The following is an 11,529-nucleotide window of genomic DNA, read 5'->3' as shown; positions in this document are numbered from 1 at the left end:
TGATGTCCACTCACGGGCACTCTAGTGGCTGCAACTGGTTCCGAAAGTCCCTTCCCATTCCCGTGTAGAGTGGAACTGCTGGGAGGGCGTTCCCGATTTCTGCTTTTAACAACAGTGGCCGCACAGCCTGCCCGGGGCTGCGGGAGCCCCGACTTCTCCCCGGAGCGGCTCTCCGTGCGCGGCCGCTGTGCCTGCGCCAGCCAGTGCCGGGCTAATTTTAACTGTTGATTACATCTTCACTGAAGACTCACTCGTGTGTCCCTTCAAAGGTCTCATTTGTAATTGAGACTAATGATTACAGTGGTGAGGGAAGGAGCAGCTGCTCATTAATTAATTTCTAATTAAAAGTGCCTCCCGTTCTCGGGTGACTCAGGAGAACCGCCTTTCGTCGGCGAGATTGACTCCTTGGATGGACCTCATTCGTTCAAGGCCTATGAATGGCCCCTGCGCCGACTCGACAAGGCCCGGACTGCCCCCGCCCCGCCCCGGCCCGAGCGGCCGGCGAGTGACCAGCACGTCTGCGGCCGGGCCCGGCTGTGCGGCGTGGGGCTGACGTCAGCGCCTCCACAGCTTAAAGCCGTGCGCATCTGACTTGACGGGTTCGCGCGACGCGTTTTTTTTTCTTTTTTGCAAAATATGTATTTCTGTCGCCGCTACGAGGGCGGTAGGTCCCAGAGCCCCCTCCAAGCTCCAGAATGCGAAGCTGAAAGAATAGCTGCGGCCACCGCAGCGCACTTTACTACCTGGGTAGAAAAGTTTGCAGAGCGTGCACATGAATTAACCGGCTCTTCTGCTTCGCCCTCCCAGCGCCTAGAATCCTGCAGCCCCGGAGCAGTGGCCGCGCCTTGCTGGCCCCCGAGCAGGACCTTGTGGCCCGGCCGGTCAGCCCTGGGCCGCACCCGCCATGTCCTACCCGCAGTTCGGATACCCCTACTCCTCGGCTCCCCAGGTAAGGGGAGCTCTGCGAGGGCCTCAGGGAAGGCGGCCGGAGGACCCCATGTGCCACCCACCGCAGCGAGCAGGGCCTGTGCTGCGAGCCCCGGTGCCCAGTTGACGGCGTCGAGCCTACCGGGGAGGCAGAGGCTGGGAGAAAATGCGATGGGCGGGGTCGCATGCCCCCGGGGAGCGGGGGCGGGCCAGGATCTCTTGGGTCAAGTAGATCCTGCTTAGTACCCTGAGAAGCCCTGAGAACCCTCCTGGGGAAGGTGCGAGTGCCTCGGCTGATTCGATGTGTCGGGAGGAGGCCCCGGCGCGCCGCAGGCTCCCAGGAAGGGACCAGCGGTCTGGCATAGGCGGCTGGAGGCCCCAAGGACTAGCGACACAAAGGGAGGAGAAGGCGCAGGGCCCCAGACCTACTCCTCCCACCCCGTGCCCATCCCCTTGTTCCGCGCGGCCGTCTCTCCGCAGTTCCTGATGACCACCAACTCCCTGAGCACGTGCTGCGAGTCGGGCGGCCGCACCTTGGCCGACTCCGGACCCGCCGCCTCGGCCCAGGCGCCGGTCTACTGCCCGGTCTACGAGAGCCGGCTGCTGGCCACGGCGCGCCACGAGCTCAACTCGGCCGCGGCGCTCGGCGTCTACGGGGCCCCCTACGGCAGCTCACAGGGCTACGGCAACTACGTGACCTACAGCTCCGACGCCTCTGCCTTCTACTCTCTGGTAAGGGGCCACCTCAGCCTTCCCGACCCCGCCCCTGCCCTTGCCCGGGCCCGACCCACTCTCCCCTCAGAGGGCTGCTGTGGTGGGCGGAGCGCGTTCTGACTCCGTCAACTCTGCGTCTTCAGGCCTGGGCCCTGGAGCTCAAGGTCCCCCCGCCCCCTGAGCTCAAGGTGACCCGGCAGGGGGCCGCGGTGTTTATTGTTTACCGTTTCCAGCTAAATCCTGAAGCTCACCCCTGCTCCCTCCCCGCTGCCCCATCCCGTTTCTCCCTCTCCCTTCTCACCACAGCCTCCCTCCTCCTTCTCCCCCACCCCCCTCAGAGGCACCCTTGCCCTCCCTGTTCCTCCCCACCCTTGCTCCTACTGCTCACGTTTCGCCCACCCCTTGCCCTCCCTCCCCTTTCTCCACTCATCTCCACTTTGCCTCCTCCCCTGGGTCCGGGTCTCACTTTCCTGCCTGGATCCTGGCTCTTCCAGTCTTAGGCAGACCCCCCAGTTCCCTCTCACCTCTCCTCTTCCCCCTTCCAGCTCTGCAGGCCTAACTGCATGCTGGTGGATCCAGCTCTACAGCTGGCAGAAAATGGGTTTCTTCTCTACAGGACTGGGGGTGCAGTGCAGGGCTTCCCAGAGCTCTGCCTCCAGGGTGTTGAAACACGGGGCTGGGTGGTGACTGGAGCCAGGTTGCCTCCAAAACCTGGGACCTCACACTCCTGGTTCCTACAGAACAGCTTTGACTCCAAGGATGGGACAGGATCTACCCACGGGGGCCTGGCCCCATCCGCTGCGGCCTACTACCCATACGAGCCGGCTCTGGGCCAGTACCCGTATGACAGGTGGGCCACTGGACCTTCTGCACTGACTACCATTCAGGGGGCCCTCCCACCATCAGTCATCAACCCCACCACTACACCCCTTCTGACAGGCATGGGGAGGTGGGAAGGAATCTGGTCAGGCTTGACCTGACTCTGTCCTCCATTCTGTCTGGTCTTCTGGTGAGCCTTTGCCTACTGCTTGAAAGTCAGCCCCAGTCTCCCCTGGCCCACCCCACACACACACACACACACACTCTCTCTCTCTAGGGATCCCAGAAGTCCTTGTTGTGCAGTGATTTTTCACTGAAGTGGCCTCTGGAAGCCCCTGTACATAGGGCAGCCTCCTTGCTGGACTTTGGGCTTCTTCTTCCACCTCAACAAGTACAGCCTGGGTTGTAGTGTTGGGGTCAAGCACACAACTCCCTTTGTGGGAACTGGAGAAGGGGAGAGGGGAGTCCCAGGCCCTCCATGCCCATTGGGACAGCACATCCTCCCATGGGGCAACCATTACTGATTTAACCAAAGAAAGTCCACTTAGGCCCTCTGGGCTCTTCCTCTCCATGGGTGGTAATGAGCCTTTCTACCTATAAGCATTATATATTAGGGTGAGGCTCGAATTTCTGTGACATCTTTTTTATGGTTTGGGGATCAAAGATGTAGGAGAGAAGCCTCATAAAGGAATTGGAGGAAATATCTCTGAAAAATGGCAAAGGCTGTGACCTCTCCCACCTGGGAAGGAGCTCAGGCTCCCTGTGAGTTTAATGCCATGTAGGTTATCTTCATCCTTGAGCAACAAAAGCCAGGGCAAGGCCCGTCGGCAGTGGGCAGTGGCACCTGGCTGGAGTTTGGGTCTGACCCGGGTCTTTTGACCATAAACACAACCCCATGCACGGTGGGGAAGCACTGCCCGCCCCGTCCCAGTCCGAGCCTCCCGCCCCCGGCGCCTGCTCCCGCTCCCGCCCCTGGCGCAGAGGGCCACAGCCCGCGCCCCCTGGCAGAGCCTGTCTCCAGGTACGGGACCATGGACAGCGGCACGCGGCGGAAGAACGCCACGCGCGAGACCACGAGCACGCTCAAGGCCTGGCTGCAGGAGCACCGCAAGAACCCCTACCCCACCAAGGGCGAGAAGATTATGCTGGCCATCATCACCAAGATGACCCTCACGCAGGTGTCCACCTGGTTCGCCAACGCGCGCCGGCGCCTCAAGAAGGAGAACAAGATGACGTGGCCGCCACGGAACAAGTGTGCGGACGAGAAGCGAACCTATCCCGAGGGCGAGGAAGAGGAAGGGGGCGAGGAGGAGGCGCGGGAGGAGCCCCTCAAGAGCGTCAAGAACGAAGGTGGGTGGGAGGTTGGCGCCGCTGGGGGGAGGGGGAGAGAGGGCGCCTACTAACCGGTCAGCATCTGTCCCTCCACTCGCCACGCTCTCTCTCCCAGCAGAGCCTGCAGGCAAAGAGGAGAAGGAGCTAGAACTCAGCGACTTGGACGACTTCGACCCGCTGGAGACGGAGACCCGGGAGTGCGAGCTGAAGCCTCCCTTCCAGCCCCTAGACGGCGGCCTGGAGCGCGTCCCTGCCGCGGCTGACCGCAGGGGGAAGGAAGCTTCGGGCGTCCTCCGGATGCCCCTGGCCGCGGGAGGCGGAGCCGCTTTAGACGAGGACCTGGAGAGGGCCCGGAGCTGCCTCCGGGGTCGGAGTACAGCAGGGCCAGAGCAGCAGCCGGGCTCAGAGGGCGGCCCACAGGCCTGTGAGGCCAAGCTGGGCTTTGTGCCGGCTGGGGCGACAGTGGGCCTTGAGGCCAAGCCGCGCATCTGGTCACTGGCCCACACGGCCACCGCGGCCGCCGCCACCACTGCCCTGAGCCAGACTGAGTTTCCCTCCTGCATGCTGAAGCGCCAAGGCCCTGCCGCTCCTGGCCCCGGGTCCTCCGCAACCGCCGCGTCCTCGCCTGCGGCCCCGCCCCCCTCCGGGGCTCTGGACAGGCACCAGGACTCTCCGGTAACCAGTCTTAGAAACTGGGTGGATGGAGTTTTCCACGACCCCATTCTCAGGCACAGCACTTTGAACCAGGCCTGGGCCACTGCCAAGGGCGCCCTCCTGGACCCGGGGCCTCTGGGACGCACGCTGGGGCCCGATGCCAATATGCTGACGGCACCCCTGGCGCGCGCCTTTCCGCCAGCCGCGCCCCAGGACGTCCCGGCTGCAGGCCCTGCCCGGGAGCTGCTGGCCTTGCCCAAGGCTGGCGGCAAACCCTTCTGCACCTAACTCGGGGCGGAGTGGGCTGGGCGAGCTCAGAACAGAACTAGCGCTCAGGCTGCAGGCACAGACGGCGCAGACTGCTTTTTTTTTAAACCGAGTTTCCAAAGGAAGACAAGAGCGCAGCCAAGGTAAAGCCGCCACCCGACCGGAGAGGGAGGCTCTGAACTCGGGCTCCCCGACCATACCGTGTCACGCAGGCCACGTCTTCTGACACCACGAAGTCTTGCGTTGTCCTGGGCCATCCCTGAACTCCGGACTGGCAGGAGGGGTTCTCCTAGCAGAAAGGAGCCACCCTGGAGCATAAAGTTTACGTCAAAAAGTTTACATGGAGAAGGCGGCTCAGTTTCTGAGGCTTTGTTTGTTTTTCTATTTCTTTCGGGTTTGAAGCATGCGGTCTCCTAGTGAAGACCCCTCGGCCTGTGTACCTTCTGTTCCATCCGCAGCACATCGTTCTCACCAGTGGCACTTCCACCGAGTTTACACTGTTGCACACTCTTGACTCGATAAAATTATGTTTTTTAAAATGTATGTTCACATCAATAATTGCCTGCTTCAGAGGCTAATATAACAAAACCAATAAAACCTAGTGATGGTGTTTGCATTGCAAAACGAACACATTTCAAACTAAAGGATTTGAGAATTCTCCGTGGAGAAAGTAATGCTAATCCCCAACTAGGGAGTGAGCGTGGGGCGGGTGTTGACCCAGAGTCCACCTCCATAAAGTAGCCTGCCCAACCCAAGATTAAGCAAAGCTATTTCTAAAGAGGTTTCTGAAATTTGAGGCTTCTGTTGAACATAAAAGTGGTGTAAGACCCACCACTTTTAAAATACTGCTGAACTCCAAAAGTTTGAGAAAATTGGGGCTTGACTAGATTAGAACAACTTTTGAACTTTCTAAAGGGGCGGGGCATGGCTGCCTGTGCTGCCCTGAGGCCTTTCTGAGCAGACTGCCCACTGGGCCCTCCTAGCATTCATTCCATCCCAGGCCCACACTCCACTGCTAATTCACACCACCCTGAAAACCAGGAGCAGCAGGCACCTGAGGAGGGCGAGTGGGGAGGAAAAGGCAGGAGCAGGGAGGGCTCCGGAAGCAATCCTGGGGCAACTGAGGGTGCAGAGTGCCTGGGTGCTACACTGTGGCTTAGCTTGGACCCCAGTCTCCATTCCCAGCTCAGCCGGGGAGTCTGCAGGTGGCCGGTGGCTCTGGCTGGCAATGATCTCGGGCTCTGTCCTCCCTCCTGGCGCTCCCGGTGTGCTGGCTCCCCTGGCCCCAGGTAGTGCAGCACGTCTCTGTCTCCTGGCCCCAGCTCTCTTGCTAGCTCAGTGTTGGTGTCCCTACTGGGCCTCATGAAGGTCTGGGAGGTGGGGAGGGTGCAGTACGGAGGTGAGGAGGTGACGGTGGCCTTTGCCTGAGGCGGGACAGAGACTCTCTTGTTCCAGGAACAAGCTAGGCTAGGCCGGGCCTCCTTCCTCGTCCTTGGGGCTGGGTGGGACTTAACTAGGGCCTGTGGGGTCCCAGGCCTCTGGGGAAGGCCCGGACAGGCAGTCTGGATGCTCTGGTAAGTGGAACTGACCCGGCCTTTAGGGCTGAGCTTTGGGGCGAGTTTACACACAGCACTGTTGTGTGTGAACAGTTACAAGGGAGACACAGCACTGCTGGAACAGGGTATGTGGGTCTCGAGAGGTCCCAGCGTGGTGGGACCAGCTCTGAACCATGAGAGCAGGACCACCTTCGGCCCCAGACAGACCCCGGTGGCCGCCCAGCCTGAGGCTTGCCCTGGCCAGAGACTCAGTAATTGGATTGTATCCGCCTGGTGCTGTCACCGTATTGACTTTCGCTCTCTTGGATGATATTATCCAGATTCGGAAGCGCGCCGCTGATGCGTCTGTCAGAAGGCTGCTGCAGCAGCCCCCGGCCTGGCGAGCCAACATCAGCCAAGATAATTTGAAGTGAAATTTTCATTTTGACAGTAAACCCCTCAATTTCTAAAGGCTCCGCGCTCGAGAGCTCTGGCAGGGGGAGGCTTTGCAGAAAGCCCACGTCTTAGACTGAAAAGGGCAAAAGAACTCGAATTAGTTGTAATAGATAAAAGGGCAGAAATAAGAGTCGAGGGTATCTGACAGCAAGAACGGAAGTGGAGTCTCAGGGGAGAAGCACTGCAGTGAGGCTGGGGCGCCAGGAATTTTAATGTGGCAGAGGGCACCTCCAGAGCGCGCCCCCACCTCTGCCCTCAGCCCCAGACAAAGCCAGGCATTTTCTGAAAAAACAAGGTTTAGGGGAAGGCTGCACGGGTAGGTGGGGTAGGGCTGTGGAGGCAGAAATTTGAGGCTTGGACCTGGATCTCATGTCCTGGTTGCAGGAGACCCCTGGGTTTACACCACCCTGGGGAGAGGGAGCATGCCGGGGAGGAGAGGTTCTGCTCTGGCTTGGTCTGGGTTCTGAGATATCCACTGCCCCAGCTTATTATTCTTGGTACCTCAGGCTCTAGGTTACCATCCTGGGTATGAGGACTCCCTCCCCAAGGCCTTGGCCATTGGAATCCCACATTGCAGGAGCCCCCAGACCCTGAGGAGCTGTCTGGCAAAGATGGCTTGCTGAAATGAACCGTGGGCCAGCCAGTGTGAGATCAAGATGTAAAGCAGAGAGGATTCGGCCACAATGAGGGCCTCACACAGAAAATGACACCCCCAAGCTGGAGCTGGCCACTGGGACCTACATGCCAGCTCTTTGGGGGTAGTCTGGAAAGATTGCTAGGCAGCCTTACTTGCCCTGGGTATTCTTCCAGCATAGGGGCTGTCAGGGTAACAGTGACCCCTGCAGTGTTTGGGGAGGGTCCTGCAAAGGTGTGAGGACAGAGGAGAATGAATTTTAGGTGTGAAAGGATGCCTGGGGAAAGGTGTCTGTTCACAGGGCAGGACGGACAGGGCAAGGGTCAAGCGGACATCTCTCCCAGGGAGATCCCAGGGAAGGGCTGGAAGGCGCCAGGACGGGTGGGGACTGCCTCAGTCGCTCAGGCGTGGCAAATTCAAACCCACCAAGGAGGGGTGCTAAATTAACGGCGCTCTTTACATGGAGCCCAAATAAAACTGTAATCAGCGGTGCGTTACTTTTCATTAAGCGAGTCTGACAGCGGCATATTCAGACTCGACAAGGGAACAGGCGCAGGAATATACGGCTCTCTGCCACCCGGCCTGAGATAATTCCTTAAGCTCCATTAACAACTCTTAGCCGCAGGAAATGGGCTCCCGGAAAACGTCTCCAAATCTAAAAGCTTTATCGACCCCTCAAACGGCCGCTGATGATTCCATTTTTTTCTTTTTTTCTTCCTTTCCTTTTTTTTTAATGTAAGGGAGAGCTGCCCAGCAAGGTAATAGAGTTTGACACGACACCTTCTTAACTAGAGAAAGGCAGGGAAGCCAGCCCTTAAATGATATTTAAAAGGCAACCAATTAAGATTTAAAGTGGCCGTCTCCTGAGATCATGCCTGCGATTTATGCCACCTACTTTCCCCTAGCATGCCTGGCCTGAAGGCTGTACTGGTGAGACAGCTCCCTCCCCTTCCCTGTGCCCCTCAGTCTCTCTTCTTCCCTCCAGCACCCCCCTTCACTCTCCCTCCATCCCCCCATTATCCCTATCCTTGTCTAGAATAATCTCTAATCTTTCTGTCTCTCTTCCTCCCTGTCTCACACCCCCCCCCATAAAGAGAAGCAGCCAGAGAGAGGCTCCAACACCCCATTCTATCAATGGAAGGCTCATTCGAGATGGCTGCACTATGGCCAAACGGCCTCCTTGCAGAGCTGAGCTCTGTCCCTCCCCATGTCCACTGAGATCTGGCTGGCTGCAGTGGTCTCAGGGTGCCCCAGGCAGCCCCTGATGGTGTAGTTTGCTCACAGTTCCCATTCTGGAAACCAGGTAGAAGGGGTGTCAGTGACCTTTTCTCTGCAGAGGAGAAGCTGAGAGCTGCCCTCAAGGCACGGCCTTTGATCTAGTGCAGCTGAGGCAGGTGGGCTCCCCACACCTCACATTTGTCCACACCACTGCTTTCCTGTCAGCTTCACCTCCCAATCATTTCTCCTTCTCCACTGTTTCCTCCCTGGAGGACATGCTACCCCAGGGCGTTTTTCCGCTAGATGCCACTACCAAGCTGAAGGAGCTGGAAAGGCCCCTTACCCAGAGTCACACCCTAGGAAGAAGCAAGGCTCAAGAGGGGACCCAGAACAATGAGGAGGGTTGGGGGAAGGTGGAGAGGAACAGAAGGGAAAGAGTGGGAGGGGGCAGGGGAAAGAGGAAGAGAGGCCAGGAGAGAAAACCTGGGGCAGGGGGCAAAGTTCCAGGATGACTGGCAGCAGATTTATGAAGAAATACTGCTGAACAAAATGCCTTTCCCAAGGGCACAGCAGTTCTTAGGGGGCAGGGGTGGAGGGAGACACAGCTCTCCCACTCCCAGGGACTAGAAAGACTATATTCACACTCCCTGCATACCCCATGCCCCAAGCCTGTTCACACTCCCTGCACACCCCATCCACCGAGCCTGTTCACACTCCATGCACACCCCATCCACCAAGCCTGTTCACACTCCATGCATACCCCATCCACTGAGCCTGTTCACACTCCATGCGTACCCTATCCACTGAGGCAGTTCACACTCCCTGCACACCCCATCCACCAAGCCTGTTCACACACCATGCACACCCCATCCGCTGAACCTGTTCACCCTCCATGCACACCCTATCCACTGAGGCAAGTTCACACTCCATGCACACCCCATGCCATTAGCCTGTTCACAGTCCATGCACACCCCATGCCACGAGCCTATTCACACTCCCTGCATACCCCATCCTCTAAGACTTAGCATGCAGCCTCCTGCAGTTTGCTATCATGGCAGCTGGACCCCATCTGTGGAGCTTCCTGGGGCTAGGGGCCTACCCATTCTGAGTGTGAAGAAGAGAGCCCCATCTCAAGCCCTACATCCCAAGGGGTGTAGGGAGAGACTCCAAGCCCTCTGGGCAGCTGCTGCTCCAGTGTCTGAAATCCCAGGCTGGGCTCAGGAACTGCGGCTTCACTCCTGGAGGCCTAAATGACTTGACCTAACCCTTGACCTAAACCCACTAAAATGAGCAAGGCACCAAAGGCCCAACATGAAAAGTGCTAACTGGGGTGCTTTTCTGAGCTTCCTGCAAACCCTGGCCCAGGTTAGGCGCTCAGCAGCTTCCGAGAACTCTGTCATTGTGTCCTTGCTGCAGTAGCTCCGTGATCACCCCAGGAGGCTACCTCTGATTTCCCCTTACTCTCCTGTGTACCCACAGACAAGAACGATTGTCTACGTGATTTATGGACTCTGTAACCTCATGGAGAAATAGTAATAATAGTAATGGCATGTGTTTGGAAGGTGGGAGAGAGAGTGAGGGAGAGAGTGGGGGAGAACCTTCTAAAGGGGAGTCACATTCTGGCAAGAAAGATATCCCCTGGACCCTAAAACTCTAGTTTTAAATCCCTGTTGACGTTTTGCATCACTCTCAAAGATATGTTTGTCCTGCCTGCTTCATCCAGCCAGGGAAGGGACAAGCGGTAGAGCCACATGTACGAGGTTCAGGATGCCCCATTTTCACTGGACACTGTCCTTCCCTGTCTGAGTACAGGCAGGGCTGGGGTTCCCTGCCAGAGGGGAGGGGGGCAGGCTGCAGAACAGGGTGTGTAGAGACAGCTTGGCCCAGCTGCAGTGAGCACAGGTCCCTGGAGTGTTCTGTAAGCACCTGTAGGAAACCTGAACACACCCATGCACCACAGGCCCTTAGACTTTGTTCCCCTCACCAGTCTTCTCTGAAGCGATGAGAGCCAAGAGATCCCAGAGCAAAGGAAAGGCACCCCAGGAAGGAAGAGCCTTGGATGGGCCACCCCAGGCTGACAGGGACCCAGGCCATAGCCCTGCTGGCCCAAGCTGGGAAGAGCCTCCTGGCATGGCATGAAGAGAGGTCAAAGGAAAACATCCAATGATCCACCTGAAAGAAGGCTGAAGGGACAAGAGGAAAAGTTGTTTTCCTGTGATCTGATGCCTCTTAGTCACCTAACTGCCCATGGCAGGGAGAAATCTCAGTTAAGCTTTTGTGTCAGGAAGCTCAGAGCGGAGCTCATGAATCTGGGGGTGCCCGTGGCAATGAAAGTGCAGAGCACACTCTGTGCACATTCCTGTGGGGGTGTGAGGCAGCCTGGCTCTGCAGAGTTGCCCCCACTTCCTGACTGCTAGCATGGGGTCAGATGAAGCCCATCTGTTCTGAGCACCCTGACCATCCTCACTGCCCTGCAGCACCTGCCCTGTGGGCCCTGCACACTCCTGGGCTCCCTCTGGGGAAGGTCTGGGTTGCAAGTGTGGGTGACTCTCCAGGAAAACCTCCCACAGAGGCAACCTCTTACTGTGTGCCCAGGCACACACTTGCACACAGGTGTACACACATACAGGCACACTCTCCTTTTCTCCCTTTAATCCTCCCTCCCTTTCCTCTCACACACACAGCATGCAAACAGACACATGTGCACACACTCACACATGTGTGGACATACATGCATACTCACATGTATGGACACACATGCACACATGTGGACACTCACACGTGGACACACATGCACATGCATGTGGACACATATGCACACAGACACGTGTGGACACACTACACACTCATGTATGGACACACGTGCACACACATACGTGGACACACATGCACATGCATGTAGACACACGTGCATACACCAACAGGCAGGAATATGCATGCACAGGTACACTGGACACGTGTATGCAAACACAC

General features: G+C 57.9%; 1 protein-coding gene across 2 annotated transcripts; it reads left to right on the top strand.

Moving 5' to 3' along the window:
* Window positions 1–800: 800 nt before the first annotated feature.
* On the top strand, window positions 801–4,903 carry IRX4 (iroquois homeobox 4). 2 transcript variants are annotated; one of them, XM_003802019.1, is made up of 5 exons: window positions 801–949; window positions 1,408–1,659; window positions 2,382–2,491; window positions 3,482–3,810; window positions 3,911–4,903. In XM_003802019.1, the coding sequence occupies exons 1-5, from the start codon at window positions 905–907 to the stop codon at window positions 4,732–4,734; spliced, it is 1,560 nt and encodes a 519-aa protein (XP_003802067.1). In that variant the 5' UTR covers window positions 801–904; the 3' UTR covers window positions 4,735–4,903. The 2 variants fall into 2 exon arrangements, with proteins under 2 accessions (XP_003802067.1, XP_012668315.1); XM_012812861.1 differs by having other exon boundaries at window positions 803–949; window positions 3,442–3,810.
* Window positions 4,904–11,529: the final 6,626 nt, after the last annotated feature.

Source organism: Otolemur garnettii, unplaced genomic scaffold, assembly GCF_000181295.1.
Source record: "Otolemur garnettii isolate 467f Iridium unplaced genomic scaffold, OtoGar3 scaffold00226, whole genome shotgun sequence".
NCBI lineage: Eukaryota > Metazoa > Chordata > Mammalia > Primates > Galagidae > Otolemur > Otolemur garnettii.
This window is presented reverse-complemented; position numbering and strand designations above follow the sequence as displayed.